Raw genomic sequence first — 18,689 nt, forward strand, 5'->3', positions numbered from 1 at the left:
TTGTGCCATGACCCTGGACAAGTGATTTAGTCAATCCGGCCTCCGTTTCCTCACCTGTAAAATGGCACTAAGAGTCACAACCTCAAAAGAGTCACTCTGAGGAGGTTTAAAGGAGACAGTGCATGTAAAGCCCAGTGCCTAACGCACGGCAGGCGCTCAATAAGTGGCAGCTGTCACGATATGAGATGTGCAGGAAACACACTGTCAGAACAGCCCGTGGCTGGCAGGGGCCAGGCTCGGATCCATCCCAGAGTGCTGCTGGGATCCAGGACCAGGGAGGGAGGAGGAAGGGAGGGAGGGAGGGAGAGAGGGAAGGTTAGGCTGGAAGGGAAAACTAGGAAAGCCCTGCGTAGTCAGAAAGCACACGTGGGAAGGGCATTGCCACTCCAGGAGACGGCAAGTCTCATCTGAGCTGGAATTTCCTGCCAATCCTTTTCAAACACCACCGTGCCCTAGAGAGGGCTCCCAGACCGCTTCCTCTCTGCCCCTCACAGGAGAAACTCATAGCAGACACCTACTCCCCAGTGATGGTAACCAAGGCGGTGAAAAACAGCAAGGAGCAGACCCTCCTCAGGGCCAGCCATGTAAGTCCATGGGCAGGCAGACACACGAGCCTCTGGGGAGCTCCCGGTCTGATGCGTTAGAGAGGAGACCCTGCCGGAGGAGCCTGAAGAAGGCCCTCAGTGAAACAGAGACATGGACGCCAAACTCCTGGGCACCCACTTGTGCTCCACTCTGTTGTTACCAGCGTGGTTCAGTGGTTTAGAGCCTGGGCCCCGGAGCTATGGTATCTGAGTTCAAATCCTAGTTCCTCTACCCATCTCCTAGCTGGGTGACCTTAGGTAAGTCACTTCCCCTCTCTGGGCCTCGGTTACCTCCTCTGTAAAATGAGGATCATAACCATAACCCATAGCAGAGGGTTGTTGTGAGGATTAAAGACATGTATCTACATTGTATAGTATAAATAATAATGTATGTTTAAATATATTCATTGTAATACATAATTAATATAAATATTACATATATGTACATATATGCATTTATATATCTAATATGTACATATAAATATATAATAATTACATAAATATATGATACTTATATAATGATTATATAGTTCTATATGTATAAGTATAATTATGTAATTATATATTTTTAATATATTGCTTTGAGCACTGCCTGGCACATTCCAAGTCTTAAATAAGTGTTAGCTATAATAATTCCTTCACCGCAGGGAGAGGATGGCTTGCCCCTTTGGATATTCCTGTTAAAATTAGGATACGCTGCCTCATTTTTGAAAACTTTTCTTGTGGAAAATTTTAAGCATATACAAAAGTAGAGGAAATAGCATAATGATCCCCATCACCATCACCCAGCTTCAATAATCATCAACTCAAGGCCGATCTCATTTCCTCTACAACCCTACATTCATTATCTCCACTCCCCGTCCTCGGCTGCTGGACGATTTTAAACCAAATCGCGTCTATCATATCGTTTCTTCTATCAACATTTCAGTATCTCTGACAAGAACTCTTTTCAAAACATGACCACACTCTGATCATATATATAAACATTAATAAGAATCCCTTAATATCATCGAACAGCCAGTAAGACCCTCATGTTTTTAAAGTTCAGCTCCCAGAGCAGTCCCCCCATCTCCTTCATCCCTGAGCCCCGGCTGAGACCATTCCTCGGCCCGCCTCTCTGCCTGCCCTGCTCCAGGTGCGGGACGCTGTGGCTGTGATCCGATACTTGGTCTGGCTGGAGGAGAACGTGCCCAAAGGCACCGTGGATGAGTTCTCAGGGGCAGAGCTGCTGGAGAAGTTCCGAGGGTGAAGGACCACAGCCATCCTTTTCGGCTGACTGTCTTAGCGTGGGGGTGGGGGCAGGGAAGGGGGATTGGTCTCCTTATGGGGGAAGGAAGACCCTCCTTGTATCTGAGGGCCCCTCTGGAACAAGGAGTGACAGGTTCTTGGGTGGTCATGGTCGGGAAGCTGGGCAGCGGTGTTGGATGACATTCCCCAGCTCTGCGGAAAGTGGGACAACTTGAAGGGCCACAACCCAACAGCGCCCCCTAGTGTCTGCTTCAGGCCAGCTCAGGCCAGGTAGGACCTTGGACCGCTTGAGAATATCAGGTTGGGGAGGGAGGTTCCCTGAGGGCACACTTAGCCCAGGATGCTGCTCCGGAGTTGAGGGAGTTTTCAGATACAGGGAGCTAGGTTTCTTCACTCTTGCTTTACTAGGAACTCACTTTGGGACACAAGGCCTTGGTTTCCCCATCTATAAAATGGAGGTAGAGGAGGAAAAATTGGCCTCTACAATCTCTGCTTCTCTGACCTTGAGTGGTCTATGAGTGACAGGTCCGGGCTTGGGAAGCGGCAGGAGGTGGGACTGGGAAGGCCAAGTGGAGCCTGGCTGAGGTAGAGGCGGCCGTCACCTTCACTTGCCCTTGTTGGATATCCTGGGCCCATTCATTGACCATCCCTGCCTTGTCCTTTCCAGAGAAGAAGAGTTCTTCTCTGGATCCAGTTTTGAAACCATCTCTGCTAGTGGCCTGAATGCTGCCCTGGCCCACTACAGGTACTTCAGAAGAAAGAATTTTCTGGGGCTCTGGGGAGGACCTGAGTCCACATTTAAGCTCTGAGGCCTTTAGCATTGTGGAGGCTGGAGGTGGGGCACGGAGCCCAGTCGGGCGTTGGGAGTCTCCTTTGAATTAAAAGACTTGAGTAATTTCTCTGCTCGAGAGGCTGGGACTTTGTGAGCACTCTGGGCAGAAGGATCTGGAAGGGAGATGGTGGGGCTGCTGCTGGATGTTTTTCCTTGGCTTCCTGTGAGTTATTTAATTCTTAAAGCTCACAAGCACATGGGGAGAAGGACCCATTCACTCTGCCTGAACCAACCAAGGTGGGCCCAAGATGTAGGCTGGCCAGATGTTTGGCTCCGTACAAAACAAACACCTGCAGGCCCGCCTGATGCAATTTGGGGGTGGAGGGTCGAGCCAACCAGAGGCCTCAGCCTGGCAAGGGCAAAGCAGGGAGAGGGCAGACACCCTCCAGTGGCTGGCCTGACCCATCCCAGAATTCCCTCCTCCAGTGTCCCCAAGCCTTCGGCTGCCTTAGCCCAGCCCCTTCTCCCTGCTAGAGAGTAACAGGGTAGGAACTCCTCAGCCCTATCAACTCCTGCTCTCCAGCTCCACCCTCGGGTACCCTCCCTTCCTGTGCCCTGGCTTCTTGGGGCCCTCTGCTCCCAGAGGTGGCAAGAAGTTAGAGAAAGCCCCAGACTCAGCATCTGGGTCCAGGTCCAGCTCCCTCACGGCTTCCCCTCGGGGCCTTCTGTGAGCCCTTTCTCTGCAGACCTGTTTCTCCTGATGTAAAAAGAGATAGCTCAGCTAGGTGTTCATTGAAGTTCTCCCGTCTCCCACATTCGGGGCTCTTTCCTTTCTCCCCTCCCTGGGGACCAGGGCCTTGCTTGGGGAGGTGCAGGATGAACAGATGTGCAGGATGAACAGATGTGCGCTGAGGACATTAGCAGCAGAAGCTCAGTAGGCTCCCAGGGCCCTTTGGGAGATGATGACTTCCGCAAAGGAGTTAGCTAGAAGGCCGGCCCCCAGGGGGGAGGAGGTTCCTCTGCTTTCACTCAGGACCCCCACCTCACCCAGCTCAGGGTTAGGCTGCTCCTTGCTCAGCGTCTCTCCCCTTCCCAGCCCCACCAAGGAGCTGCACCGCAAGCTGTCCTCAGATGAGATGTACCTGCTGGATTCCGGGGGACAATACTGGTATGTACTCCCCACCCAGCCCTGGCCCAGCTGTCTCAGCTCAGCCAAGAGCCAGCCAAAGCTTTCCCTTCCTGGGCATGGATGCTTCATCTGAGAAAGGAGAGGCCTGGACTGAATGTGCCTGAGTATCCTTCCCATTTTCACACGTGGGGGTCCCTGCCCGGTGGGCAGCAGACAGAGGCCAAAACAGTGGGGCTGCCCACAGGTGCTGCCCTGTGAGAATCAGGAAAAGACTCCCCTTGTGCAAGTAAAATGTTTTTTAAGCCCGAACATTATTACACAGTCCGAACAGCCATGCTCAGCAACCCCGCCTGGCTGCACAAACATAGCGCCCATATTCTCACCCACTCATGCACACCCTGGACATGTCCCGCACGCCACCAGCATGATGCATCATCCTCACAACCTCTTCCCTCATTGTACGGTGAGGTGACCATGTCATGGGGAGCGGGGGCAGGATCAGGCCTTCAAGAGCAGTAGGCAGTGAGTGAAGCAACCTCAGGGGACACCCATCAGCATGGGGATGTGTCTGCGAGTAGACATGTGCGTGTTCTTCTGAGTGTGTGCACAACCACAGATAGGGTTATGCGGGGGGGCACTGTCCCGTGCTCCAGGACCCCACAATCTGTGTGTCCACTTGTGTGCTCTCATTGAAATTAGTATATACCCATTTGGTGAATGGCATTTCTTTAGATGTCTTACCTTTGTGCAGTGCACAACCTGAACACCTGGACATGACAGCCATGCAGAATAGACTAAGCCCATTCATTCACATGGGAGCTGAGCTGAGATGGGCTGGAAGATTTTCCCTTCTCATCTAGGAAGCAGGTGGACTGTGGGAAACTTAGAGTGGGGGATAGAAAGGGGTGCGCTGAACTGATGGAGGAGCAAGGAATAGTTTCCCATCCTCTATCCTGCGGTGAATGTGCTAATGATAAAGGCCCTACACTTAGCCTTAATGGGGCTCTGGGAGCCAGCCTGGCAGGCGCTCAGCCTAGCAGCCTTCGCAGTCACCGGCGTGGCGCTGTGTATACTTGAGATGGCCAGTGTGCGAAGGGGAAGTGAATTCTTGGGGCGTTGCTGGATTGGGGCGTGCTTCAGCAGGGTGAGGCCGGGGAAATGGCCATCTCACTTCCTCTTCTCTCCTTCTGAAGAAGTCGGCCACACCCTGTGGCTTGCTCCCAAGGAGGAGTCCCTAGGGCCCTGGGATCATTCCTCACTGCCCCCACCCCCGGGGGTGGCCACAGCGGGCATCCTAAGGGAACAGGTGCAGCTGGTGGTTGGGAGTCAGACTCTTTGGCTTCTGGCAGCTTCGGTTCACTGGGACTCTGAGCAAATCCCTGGGGCAGATCCATGTTTACAATGGAGAGAACTGTGCGGAGTCAGTGCTTGCGCCAGACCTGGCCTCACTGAGGCTCAGAGAGGGAGATGGCCTCATGGCCTCAATTGCCTCACCTGTGAAATGGGGATAATGACGTCTGCTCTGCCTCCCTCCCTTCTATAAATAGCAAATAAGTATATGAATGTGTGAGAGTGTTATGATCTCTCTGGACCTCAGTTTCCCCATCTGTAAGAATGGAACCATCCTTTCCTACCTCCTAGGAAGCCTGGAGGAAGCCTTGCTTTTAGAGCCAGCCTGGCCCAAGGAAACCCAGATTTACAAAACAACCAAAATGGCTGGTATGGGGGTAGAAGATGTATGTGGGGAATTGGGACTCTCAGAAAACATAGTGATTTTGAACGTGATAGCTTTGCAGAGCCCCTTCATTCATAGATGCTGAGTTTGGGAATTGCATGATGGCAGCCATCTTCTTCCTTTCACCTCCCTCCCCACCCCCATCCCAGCCCTGCCACTCAAACCCCAGTGGAAAGCACTCGGGAAGCACGTGGCCACGATCCCTGCCCCGAGGTGTTCAGAAGAGCTGGACATGTTGATTGTCCTTCTCCACAGGGACGGGACAACAGACATCACCAGAACAGTCCACTGGGGCACCCCCTCTGCTTTCCAAAAGGTAGGCATTGGACCACATTTCCCTACCCACACTCACCCAACGGACACCCAAGCAACCACTCCGCCAAGAGCCATTTGATTGTACAGAGGCTGAAACTGAAGCCCAGGGAGGTTAAGTAGTTTGCCCAAGGTCACACAGCAAATTAGTAACAGAAAACCCAGTGCCCCCAACTACTTCCCCAGAGATATTTCAGTCCCCCAACAGGGCCTCAGCCCAAGCTTATCATCATCCCATTTCAGTAACTCAATGAACAAATATTTTTTTAGTGCTGTCTGTGAGCCTAGCACTGTGCTGAACAGAAAAGAGGAAGACAGGCATTCCATTCCAGGGGGAGAGAAAGGCACCAGCAAAGTCTCAGAGGTGGAAAGGAGCTGGTGGTTTTCAGGAAGCAGCGAGGGCTGGTCCACTTGGGGTCGAGGCAAGGACATGGTCTGTGTGCCTCTGGGGGCCTCTGGGGGGCTGGAGAGCAGGGGGCCACATTTGTGCATTCAGCAAGTGCACTGTGGCTCAGACATTGTGCCAGAGGCAGAGAGAGAGAGAGAAAACAAACACTGGTCAGGCCTCAAGGAGCTCAGTTTAGCTGTTAGATCCAAGGCCCCAGGCTATCATGCTCAAGCTCACAAGCCTGTGTGTGTGTGTGGTGTGTGTGTGTGTGTGTGTGTGTGTGGTGAAGGGGACTCACCACATCGCCACAGGGAGTGACCAGGAGAAGAGGCCACTGTCAGCCCACCTCCCTCCCTCTTACCACAAGGTAACAGCCCTGACAGAGCAAGGCCGACCTGTCAATGATCAGGCCTCAACCCAACCCATAAGGCCTTAAGAAAACTAAAGGGTGATCATGATAATGGCAATGAAGGGTGCTGACCTCTATTTAAGCATTTAGTCTGTCGGGAACACCCGACATGCACGAGTCTACCTCGTCCTCCCAACAATCTTATGAGCTGGTACTATGACCGTCCCATTACAGACCAGGAAACTGAGGCACCGAGCGGTTAAAATCACTTGCCCAAGGTCAGATTTGTGAGTGGCCATGTCAGGATTCCAGCCCAGGGAGCTTGCCTCCCCAATCCCTACTGTTGTGGCCTCAGCTCACCCCCACCTACAAGCGTCCCTGTGGACCAGCCAAAGAGAACCGCATGGACCAAGCCCCAGCTCTGGGCAGGTCCCCCTCGGTCTCCTCCGGCCATCCTCCAGAACCTGGGTGACCACACATGAGCATGCACTCCCCCCGAACATCCCCCCACCCAGGCCTGGGCCCACACACCGCATTCCCTCGCCCTCTCCCCATCAGGAGGCGTACACCCGCGTGTTGATAGGAAACATTGATCTCTCCAGACTCGTCTTCCCAGCTGCTACATCAGGTGGGTTTTGCAAACCAGGCTGGACCCAGAACCTCAGGCCCTGATTTCACTGCACTCAGACCCTGGGAGGCTAGTGGGGCAGGGATTATATCATCATCCCATCCACTGTATAGATAAAATACAGCCCAGAGAGAGAAAATGCCTTGCCCAAGGTCACACAGAGGGTTAGTGGGAGAGCCAGGCCTTGAGCCCAGGCCTCCTGTCTCCTAGTCCAACTCAGGAGCTGGAGCCGGAGCTCAGAGGTGGGGGCGGTCAGTGTGGGCTGCAGCGGTCACGGGAGGATTCCTGGAGGAAGCGGGTGTCTTCACAGATGGGGAGGTCCAGGTAGTGGGTACAACGTACAGTATACTGGACATAGGGCATGGTTACCTGCCTCTCAGGGGGCCCTCTCCTCAGGCACCATCCTGGTGGCTGGTCTAGAAAAAGAGAGCAGGAAGGGGCAAAGCCAATAGTCTGGGGTCCAGCCAGCTGACCAGAGGTCATCTCTCTTCCAGGGCGAATGGTGGAGGCCTTTGCCCGCAGAGCCCTGTGGGATGTTGGCCTCAATTACGGTCATGGGACAGGCCACGGCATTGGCAACTTCCTGTGTGTGCACGAATGTAGGTATCTCCTCAGCACTCCCCTGGAGTCCCCCCTCTTATGAAAGAGGTGGAGCGTTTCACAGGTGTGGAAATGACCAGGACCCACAGAGGTGCAGTGACCCATGCAAGGTTTCCCAGCTGGTGGGGAGTTGGTGCTCCACAGGGTAAGTGAGAAATGCTGGCAGCTGGCCACTCCGCTGGCATTTAGGATGGCCCCAGAGAGAGGAGCGGCAGGTCAAGGCCCAGTGGCTGACTGGCATAGACCCCAGAGAAATCAAAGCCAGAGCCAGTCTGGTCTGTACCAGTCGCAGGCAGCCGGTGATGCGGAGGACACACGCTGCTAGGGGTCCAAGTTACCTGCTCTTCCCCGGAACCGGCTAGTTTCCAAGCCGGTGAGTGCAGGAGAGCTGACACTGTCCCTGACTCTCCCTTTCCAGGGCCAGTGGGATTCCAGTCTGGCAACATTGCCATGGCCAAGGGCATGTTCACTTCCATCGGTATGGCTCTCGGGGCTCCTCCAGGACTGCAGTCTAGGGAACGCCAGCCTATAAGGAGCACAACCCCACACAGGCCCGCCCCGGCTCCACCGCTGCACTCCCTCACCTCCCCACTCCCAGCCCCGAATGGGCTGTCCCACTCTAACCCCAAGCCCCTTCAGCCCGTACCTTCACTTTGCCCATGGGAGTTGGTTTCCAGCTGTACATCCAAACTCCAGAGTCTCCAGTCAAGTGCCAGGGTAATAGGACAGTGGCACACAGGGAGAGGGGAGTGCCTCCAGGACCCTTACAAGGGAGGGTGGGGAATCTGAAGTCTGGCAGTGGCCTCCGAGTAGCCACGGAGCATCTAACAGGTGCTGGGTCTGCCCAAGCCAACAGCCGGGGGCAGCTGGGCCCTCCAGCCACTCCTCAGTCAGCGTAGGAAACCTGGGCTTGGGTCCCCTCCCCTACTTAATGTCACCAGCATCCCTTGTGTCTCCCAGAACCTGGTTACTATCAGGATGGAGAATTTGGGATCCGTCTTGAAGATGTGGCCCTCGTGGTAGAAGCAAAGACCAAGGTAAAGTGCCACTGAGGCAGGCTGGAGGTGTGGACAGCGTGGCAGTGACTCTGGGCTGCATGGGGGGTAAGGAAGGTCAAAGGAGAATTTAATGTAGGGTCATGAATTTATTTGGAGTCTTCCTTAGCGCCAGAATAATTCCATAAATCAGTTTCTCAAACCTGTTTGCACATTAGAATATTAGAATCATCTGGAGATTTTTTTTTAATGCTAACGCCCAGGTCCCACTCCAAACCAAATGAATCAGTATCCCTGCCCTAAATCATTGGTTCTCAATGCACATAATAATCACCAGGGGAGCCTGTTAGGTATAAAGATTCTATATAATAACAACCAAGAAGATAAAATACCTAGATATAAACTTAAAAAGACTTACACAGAGAAAATCTCTACTGAGGGACATAAAAAAGATTTAAGTAAATGGTGGTCTCTGAAAATAAGCCTCAATATTATGAAGATGTCATTTCTCCCTAAGTTAATCTATAAATTCAAGGCAACCTCAATTTCAACACTAACTGGATGCTTTTGTAACTTCACAAAATGATAGTAGAGTTTATTTGTTAAAATAAACATACAAAGATAGCTAGATAGCTAGGAAGATTCTGGAAAAGAACAATAAGGGAAACTAGCCTTTGCAGATATTAGCCCACACTACGAAGCAGCCATCACTAAAACAGTAAGACACCAGAGATGGGAAAGACGGAACAGTGGAACAGAATAGTCCAGAAATAGACCCTCTAATTTCCATAAACAAGATGGGAATTTAGCTTACTATAAAGCTGGTGCTTCAAAACAGTAAAGAAGAGGAAGATTGTTTAATAAATGGGCAGGGGGGACAAATGGCTAATCATTTGGTGGGGGGAATTAAACTGAAGAACCTCACTGTTACACTAAAATAAAATTCCAAATGGATCAAGGTTTAAAGGTGAAACCATAAAAGATCTAGAAGGAAACCTATCTGAATTCATTTATAATCCCAGGGAGGAAAGGGGCCTTTCGATGTAAGACTCAGAAGTCATGAAGAAAAAGATTGATAACTCTGACTCAATTAAATTAAAAAAATCCATATGGGAACAATACCATATACAAACTCAAAAGATGTATGGCGAGTATAGCACGTATGTCAGAGAAAGGGGGAATGTCCTTCTTTTACCACAAGCTTTTAAAAATCTGGTAAGACAGAAATAAGGAAAACGGGGAAAAAATGGGCAAAAGACGTAAAGAGACAATTCACTAAGATCAACACAAATGGTCCATAAATGTGAAAAGATGCTCAACTTCATTCTTAAAGAAATACAAATCAAAGTGACAATAAAATACCATTTGATTGACAAAAGCGAAAGACTTTGATGACACCCAGTGCTTGTGAGCTTGTGGGGGAAAGAACACCCTCATACATTGCTGGGGGAGTACAAATTGGTACAACCTTTGGGGGGGGCAGTTTGATAATATCTATCAAAATGCGTATTGAAAATGCCTATACCTTTTGCCTCAGCATTCCCACTGCCAGATATATTCCTTCTGGATATAGTCCCAAAACGTCACTTCGTGTAAAGATGTTTATACGATGATGTTGATCGTAGCAGTGATGGTAATAGTTTAAAAAAATGGAAGCAGACTAAATATCCATCATTGGTTAAATAAATTATCATCTGCACACTATGGGCCCTTAAAAAGAGTGAGGTAGACCTCCCTGTGCTAATATGGAACACTCTCCTAGGTTTACTATGGCAGGGGGGCGGGGAGGTGCAGAAAAGTGTGTAGTAGGATACATTTTGCGTGAATTTTTAAAACATACACATATATATACTATATGTGCCAAAAATGTTTTCAGGAAGGAAACCGGGCAGGGAGGAGACTTTCCATTTTTATTGAGTATCTTTTTGTAGTTTGAATTTTCTAAGCACATACATGCAAGAGCTCTCTGGGAGATGGGAATTATGGGCTATTTCTTCTTCTTTATATTTATCTCCATAGATACATCAATGGATAGAAACATAGAGATGTGGATAGAGAGAGAGATGTAGATAGAGATGGAAATCAGATAGAAAGATATAAAAACCTAATACTTACCTTAAAATTATTTAAATGTAGGTTCCCAGCCCTGCTCTAGAGATTCTCACTCCAGTGACCTGGGGTGTGGACCGCAGAATCTATCTACATGTTTAACAGGTTCCCTTGGCGCTCTGGAGGCACACACTTTGAAAAACACAGGCCTAAGTCTAAACTTCAGGAATCATGAGGGGAGCACCAAAGGCGGGTGCCTAACTGGTAGACACGGGGGTGGCCAAGGGCACTGTGGAGGGTTCAGGCTTGACAAGGTCAGTTCCCCATGCCCAGGGCTTCTGGGTGGAGTGTTCCCTCCGCCCCTTCAGCCTAGCTCCTCCCCCTCGCTCACTTCCTGCCTTCCTACCTTTCCTGTGCCCCCGCCCCAGTACCCAGGGACCTACCTGACATTTGAAGTGGTGTCGTTGGTGCCCTATGACCGGAACCTCATCGATGTCAGCCTGCTGTCCCCCGAGCAGGTGAGCGAGCGCCCCTCGGGGCTGTTTACCCTTCAGCCCTCGAGCCACTAACTGCCTTCTCCCCAGCCCTGGGCCTCTCTCACCTCTGCTCCCCCTACGCCAAGACCCTCTGCCCCTTCCCCTCTCTTGGGAGGGTCCACACTGATGGCACCTATAGGCACACACTGGGGCATCCCTCCCCTGCTCACCTGATGATGGCTGGGGACCTATGGGGACCTGTGGGGACCTGGGCCTAAGTGACACTGGATGGCACCAAGCCCCCACACCTTGACAGCTTGGCCTGGGGAGGCCCTTACCCCTCCTACCTTTTGCAGCTCCAGTACCTGAACCGCTACTACCAGACCATCCGCGAGAAGGTGGGCCCCGAGCTCCAGCGGCGCCAGCTGCTGGAGGAGTTCTCCTGGCTGCAGCGGCACACGGAGCCCCTGGCCGCCAGGGCAGCGCCCACCGCCTCCTTGGCCCCTCTGATGACAGTCTCTGCTCTCACCATCCTCAGCTGGAGTGTCTAGCAGCTCGAGACTCCCCTCCTGACCCTCTCGCTCAGCTCCCCTCACCCCCCCACCCGTGCCCCAAGAGCCCCTGCTGACCCATTGCTTGGAAACCACTGCCCTTAGCTTCCTTCTGCAGGGCCAAGCCCTAGGGGTGCAGGGCTTCTGGGTCACACCTTCCCCACCCCCCCAGCTCCCCCCGACACCTGGGCTTCGACATTTCACCCTCAGCTCCCCACCCCCAAACCCCTAGCCCCAGGATACAGGAGCCAGCCGGTCCCTTTCCTCCCATGGGCCCGGTAGGCCTAGCCTGTAACCTGGCAGAGGCTGTTGTCTGCTCCACCCCCACAAGACCAATATAGGACACTGCCCTACCCCCCGGGGGCTCCATGGCCCTGGGAGAGCCCCACCTTGTCAGCACCTGCTGGAGAGAGCCAGACCCACACTGGCTCCTGACTTGTTGGTCTTCCCGCATCCTTGAGGCCACCTCTGGCCACCCGCACTGTCCCTGGCCCTGCAGTGGCCTCCTGGCTGCAGCCCACAGGCTGAAGGAACAATTGCTGCCTCCGGGCTCCCTGCTGTGGTTGTAGAGGGAGAGGAAGGGATGGTGGCTGAGTCCTCTGGCTGTGTTACTGCCACCCCAGGGTCAGGGAGACCAGCCAGGTGAGGGGCACATACACCAGCGCCCCACCCACCCATGTGTGAGCCCATCACTCCTAAACCCTAGGCAGACTCCATGCCAGCTGACAGCATGGGGAGTTAAGCCGTAGCAATCTGGCCATGGGGTAGGAGAGGACGCGGGGAGCACTCTGGAATATGGCCCTACCCAGAGTTGGGAACAACCTGAGGCACACTGCGCAATCACTATCCCAGACTTCCGGCACGTGTGTCACCCTTTGAGCTTTCCAAAGTGCAGCCACTGGGACAAGGCTGTTAAATCCTCCGCATTCTTGGATGACCTTTAACCTGTGTGGGCAGAATCTGGTTTCCCCATTTTACAGATAAGAGAACTGAACTCCAGTTCAGTTCAACTCCCCAGGACTTGCCCAGGGAAACACCGTGTTTGGTGGGAACGTGGTGGGGCCAGAATGGGTCAGCAGTCCAGCTCTTTTGCCCTTTGGCACCGTGCAGAATCCCTTAGCCTACCTCCCAGCCCCTTCCAAGTTCGCCAAGCTGGGGCAGGGGGAGGGTGGGGGACAGCTGTCTCTGGCCAGCCCAGCCGTTAGCCACCTGGGCTCACATCCTGCTGAATGCTTAAAACAGCCTGGCAAGGAAGCCTGCCTCTGGGTTTTGCATTGTCTGCTGTGCAGCCGGGGACTGCTGTTACCTGTGGCTTTTGTGGTGGGAGAGGAAGGGGAGGAGTTGAGGTGGCGGCGGGGACGTGAGGCTCCCAGAAGCTCAGTTGGGGAGCACATGTGTTTGAGAACGTGCAAGTGAGCATGCGTGTGCGTACGTGGATTCGCATGAATGCCACGCCCAGCCAACCACCTCCTGTGCTAAAGGACGGGTAGCCTTGTGGACCGGATGAGGGGAGCCCCACGCTGGAGGACTTGGCAAAGGTGGTCACGGAAAGTTGGGGCCAGCAGAAGGGGAGCAGGGTCTGGGGAGGAGAGAAGCAAGTCTCTGGGGCAGAGACGGGCCCACCAGGCCTAGCTTGCCGAGCGTGAGGGTGACCTGTGACAGTTATCACCACCGATACTTGCACCCAAAGGCCACAGCTCTGAGCCATCCTCACTGACAGCCTGTAACACCCAACAGTGGGCCTCTGTTTGCTGAGTCATTTGTTCCCCCACAGGCTCGCCCCACAAAGACAGCTGCTCATAATAAAATTAGTCGCCATCGTCGCCGCCATCATCATCATCATCATCATCAGAGCTACCATCCACTGAGTGTTTACTATGTTCCAGGCACTGTGCTTTACATGCATTCTTTTACATTTTTCAAAATTTTATTGTGGTAAGAACATTAAACATGAGATCTACCCTCTGAAATTTTTAAGCGTACCATACGTTATTGCATTTTCCCATTTCATCCCCACAACCTCTGAGAAAGTACTTTTATTGTTCCCATTTTACAAGTGAGAGAACAGAGTGAGGCTCATAGAGATTAACCAAGTCGCTCAAGGTCACTCGTCAAGGATATGAAAAAAGCAAGAATCAAACCAGGCAAATGACTCCAGGACCCATTCTCTCAAAAAAGGGCAAGGGATCCGGCTTTCACTGTTTTACAAATGAGAAAACAGACTCAACCAGGATCACATGGCTGGTGAGTAGGACTTAGCTCATGTTCTCCACACGATCCTGCTTCCCCAGGGCCTTCCCGCCCAGGCCTTTACCTTTGACCCCTGACACTTGATCCTGGGGTTCCTGGGCAGCAGGAGGGCCTGGGTGCCTGGCCAAGACCCACTCACAGGCCTTTCAGCCCAGGGCAGCTCACATGCCCCCCTTTCCTCCCTTTAGTGCAAGACCCAGGGTTGCACCTCATCTCCTCCCCACAGTTTAACTGCCTCTTCTAATCCGCCATTTTTGGATTCAGAAGCGTGGCTGCGGAGGGGGCACAGCCAGCCGAGCGCCTCCCCCCCAGGGCCTCAGATGCCCGGCCCACGCAGCAGCCTGCTTCAAGGGCTTCGCTCCGGATCAGGCAGGGACACGCTCAGGGCACACACAGCAGCGCTCCCAACACGTGCAGGGCACTTGAGACATCATTCGGAACCGAAGATAAATATATGTCCCTTTGGGCTCCGGTCCGTGGTTTTTATGCTGGAGGACAGAGCTTACCAAACCCCTCCTCGCCTGCTGATTGCCGCTGTGGAGCAGGCCATGTGGAAAACTCCCTTCTCCTAGGCCTTAGGATTCTGGGGTCCTTGTACCAGCTGTGTGGCCTTGCTCAAGTCACTGCACCTCTCTGGTCTTCAGTTATCCCTTCTGTAAACTACCTGGACCTCCTTCCTCATGAGGTGAGAGGCCTGTAAGATCCAGATGTGACAGCGCTCTGTAAGCCAGGAAGCTGCACAGACAAGAGATGAAAATGCTATTATCTGCCCACCTTTGGACGGAGGTAAGGAAAACGTTTGGGACCAAAATTTTACATACAAATTGTCAAAACCAGACAGGCTTTTGAGCAAGTATCTAATCTGTTTTCCCAGCTATGCTTCCCAGAGCCAAAGGCTCCTCAGAAATGCCGCAAGGCAAAGCAGAGCCCCAGTACACCTGAAAATGATGCAATGTTGTCAATCAACTCTACTTCCATTAAAAAAAAAATAAGCAGCTGGATGGGCTTCCCATAAAGTTGTACTGGAAGCAATTGCAGGGCCACCTCCTGGGTGATTGACCTGTGCAGTCGCACAAGGCCTTGTGCTTAGAAGGGCCCCACTCTTGATGTGATGTTCTGCTGTCACCATCTTGAAATCTTTAAGAATTTTTGTTTTTTTAATAAATTTATTTATTTTTTTTTGGCTGCGTTGGGTCTTTGTTGCTGCGCGCGGGCTCAGTAGTTGTGGCTCTCGGGCTCCGGAGCACAGGCTCAGCAGCCGCGGCACACAGGCCTAGCTGCTCCGCAGCACGCGGGATCCTCCCGGACCAGGGCCCGAACCCGGGTCCCCTGCATGGGCAGGCGGACTCCCAACCACTGCGCCACCAGGGAAGCCCCAAGAATTTTTTAACAAGGGGTCCCACACTTTCATTTTGCACCAGGCCCCACAAATGCCATAGGCCGTCCTGACTAGGAGCTCCAGGACCAAATAAACAAACAAAAACCAGGTTTGGTCACTTCAGTGTCCAGACGGGGAAACTGCAACAGCAGCCCAGAGAAAGGAAGGGACTTGCCCAAGGTGACACTGCCCTTTAGGGCAGGAGCTGGGATGAAGTCCCCAGCATTCCTGACTCAGCTCGCTGCTGGCTCCCCTGTGCCTCTCAGCGTGTGCCTCTGTCACACCCTTACTGGCGCTGATGAGCAAACTGAGGCCCATGGAGACCTGTTTGATGTCACACAGCTGTGACAGCAGTGGTGACGATGGGATTGAGCTACACTTTTGACCCTTTAAATCCTTTTTGGAATAGGAAAGAGCGTGGGTAAGATGACACATACATACATACCTGCATACGCACACACAGAGTCTAAATGGTTCATTTTCAAAATGATAACTGTCAGTTCTCTCTCATTTGCCCGCCAGCTGCTCCAGCTGTTCATGGGCTAGGACCACAGAAGGGGCGGGGCTCGCTACTCTTCACCAGCTAAACCACGTCAGCAGTGAATTTTACCAACTCGCTGGGCACTTCCTCAGTGGTTGGGCACTCTTGGTGCCAAAAAATAGAAATATGAAAGAGTCAAGAGCAACTGTTTCCTCTCTGTCCATCTCTGTCCTCCAGGGTTCTCTCAGCTGGGAGTGGGAGGCGCTCCCCAGCGCCAGCCCTGCCCAGCCAACCCTTGCCCTGAGGCTGGCCCATCTCCTCACTTCCTAGTTTCTTTGTGAAACAGGAACTGAGCAAGCAGCTCAAGTGAGGTAGGCTGGGAGGTTGAGAAAGCCCCAGTGGTCCATGGCAAGGCCCTGAAGCTAATTTCCCTCCCAGTGGTCCTGAGTAGTCCTAGGCCCTCTTGCTTGTCACACCTCCTGTGTTCTAGAATAGCTTGGGCTGAGGGACCCTGCCCTTGACGAGGTGGAGACACACAGGATATGGGCCACCAGGTCACAGAGTAGAGATTCAGCTGGGGCCCAGATGAGATGTAGAAGCAGGTGCCAAGGCAGGAGTGGAGGCTGGAGTGAAAATCAGTGGAGTCCCCCACCAGGGACCAAACTTTCCACGCACTGGGCACCGGGCCAAGAGCACTCTCTCCATACGTGCCATCTGGGTAATGCTGGTTACACTTACACACACACACACACACACGCACACGGACACGGACACGCACACCACACCGCACTCCTCACCCCCTCCCCCAAGCAAGGCCCACATTATCATCCTCATTATCTAGAGCTCATTGCCCGAAGTCACTTGCCCAAGGTCATGCAGTCAGTAGGTGATGTGTGGCGATGAATTTGAATCTAATTCTGCCTGACTCCATTTCTTGGAGATGTTATCCTGCTCCTCCTCTCCTAGAGCCCTAGGCAGCTACCCCCAGTCCCTCCCAGTCTCCCATAGAAAGGCCCTCCAGTGAGTCCCGAGTGTGTTTTTAATCAAGCACCAAAGCCCAGCCTCCTCTTCTGATGGTAATTGCCACAGCTGCCTGCAGGTGTTTGTTTTCATTTGTTTTTAAACCAAGACCTTATCATGAATTCAGAGATTCAGAGATGACTGTCTTTCCCTCCCATCAGCCCCTGCTGCCAGGGGCTCCCCAGCGTTCCCAGAGCTGCAAGCTCGTGTGTACTGTCTGTGTGCGTGGGAATGGCTGCCTCCTGCCCAGGCCCCTTGCTCTCCTCTGCCCTCCTCCCACCTGCACTTCTGCTCTCCTTGCCCTCCCTGCCTAAAATGACCACCATGAAGTCTGATAAGGGCTCAGGCTACCACGATGGACTTCACCTTGGAAATGCCCAGGTATTTCCAAGGGACTATGTGGTCTCTGTTTGAACATTTCTAGAGACGGGGAGATCACTACTTACCAGGGCTGAGCTAGCACCCTCTGAATATCAAAAATGTCTTCCTTGAAATGAACCCAAACCTTCCATTTACCTCTTCCCCATCATTCCTGGCCACCCAGAATACATCCCCCTCCTCTACACGACAGCTGTTTGAAGTCAACTTGCTTCCCAATGCCAACCCTCTAAGCCAGATATTACAGATGTTGAGTACTTCCCAGGTTGACAAGGGCTCCCCTACAGATCGCCCCCACTTGATCAACCGTAACTCTCCAGCTGTTGTGTATATGATGCCGCTTCCAGATGCCCTCCCCATCCTCTTCACTCCCCTCTGCTTCAAGGTGGCCCTGTGGCACCCCAATCAGCGTAGGGTGTCGATTCTCTCACGTCCTTGTTCAGGAACTCTGCATCAGAGGCACTTGAGCCTAGTGGTTAATAGCACGGGCCCTGAACCCAGACCAAGCCTGTGCTCAAAACTCAGCTCCCGTCACTTCCTAGCTGTGTGGTCTTACACAGTTTGCTGAACCCCTCTGATTCTCGGCTTCCTCCCTGGAAAATGAGGATGACAGCAGTGCCTGCTTCATAGGGTTGTTGTAAAGCCCACCGCCTGCCACGTAGTGTTCTTACTTTCGACTGGATATGTGTGGGTGGCAGGGGGAGGTGAGAATAAGAATTATTCAGGAAGTTTTCCAAATGTAGATATCGCTTATCCGAACTCTTACTCTCTCAACGCAGGATTGTACCCATTCGCAGAGTGAGGGATGCTTTCATACATGTCTGGGTCCCATCTGCCCAAATATTCCACTCATGATCGTCTACCAAATTAGAATCTCTTGCAGGGAGGTGCAGGTGGGGGGCTGCTCTATGTGAATGCCTACAATGACCTTTGTATCTCTGGAAGCCCGGTATCCACCCTCTGAAGGTTCAGACGGGTCTCACTATCGGTGGAACACCTCCCTACCCCACCACACACACACATACACACACACACAGACACACACACACACCCCGCAATATTGCCGTTAACTCAAGGCTCTCCTGCCCCACGTTTATACTGGACACATCTTTGCCATAATAATCCCAGTTTAAACTACTTACCCGGGTCGGGTGGGGAGCCTGTGCCGGGATTAAATAACGTTTTTGAAGTGCCTGATGCAGTGCTTGTCAAAGAGCAAGTGCTGGGCAATGTAAGCTTGCCGCCCCACCTAGGATGTAAGCTCCCAGGTGCAAGGGGCCTTGACAGCTATTTATCTTGCATCTCCTGCGAGTGCCCGGCACAAGGACCCAGAGCTAGCTCCTAGGTCCTGTTTGCCAGCCCATTA

At 52.5% G+C, this 18,689-nt stretch overlaps 1 protein-coding gene across 3 annotated transcripts in view; it reads left to right on the forward strand.

Moving 5' to 3' along the window:
• XPNPEP2 (X-prolyl aminopeptidase 2) overlaps window positions 1–13,786 on the forward strand; it is a 29,931-nt gene extending 16,145 nt beyond the window's left edge. For 2 of the 3 annotated variants that reach the window (XM_082376842.1, XM_082376841.1), the window contains 11 exons: window positions 495–584; window positions 1,720–1,829; window positions 2,500–2,577; window positions 3,701–3,772; window positions 5,724–5,784; window positions 7,076–7,145; window positions 7,640–7,744; window positions 8,164–8,223; window positions 8,706–8,782; window positions 11,218–11,307; window positions 11,622–13,786. In XM_082376842.1, the coding sequence (XP_082232968.1) occupies window positions 495–584; window positions 1,720–1,829; window positions 2,500–2,577; window positions 3,701–3,772; window positions 5,724–5,784; window positions 7,076–7,145; window positions 7,640–7,744; window positions 8,164–8,223; window positions 8,706–8,782; window positions 11,218–11,307; window positions 11,622–11,816 (1,008 nt within the window). In that variant the 3' untranslated portion in view covers window positions 11,817–13,786. The remainder of the gene's footprint in view (window positions 1–494; window positions 585–1,719; window positions 1,830–2,499; window positions 2,578–3,700; window positions 3,773–5,723; window positions 5,785–7,075; window positions 7,146–7,639; window positions 7,745–8,163; window positions 8,224–8,705; window positions 8,783–11,217; window positions 11,308–11,621) is intronic. The other variant, XR_014239559.1, reaches the window with a different exon arrangement.
• The last annotated feature ends 4,903 nt before the right edge of the window (window positions 13,787–18,689 follow it).

This window comes from Balaenoptera borealis (genome assembly GCF_965194805.1).
Source record: "Balaenoptera borealis genome assembly, chromosome: X".
In the NCBI taxonomy this organism is placed as follows: domain Eukaryota; kingdom Metazoa; phylum Chordata; class Mammalia; order Artiodactyla; family Balaenopteridae; genus Balaenoptera; species Balaenoptera borealis.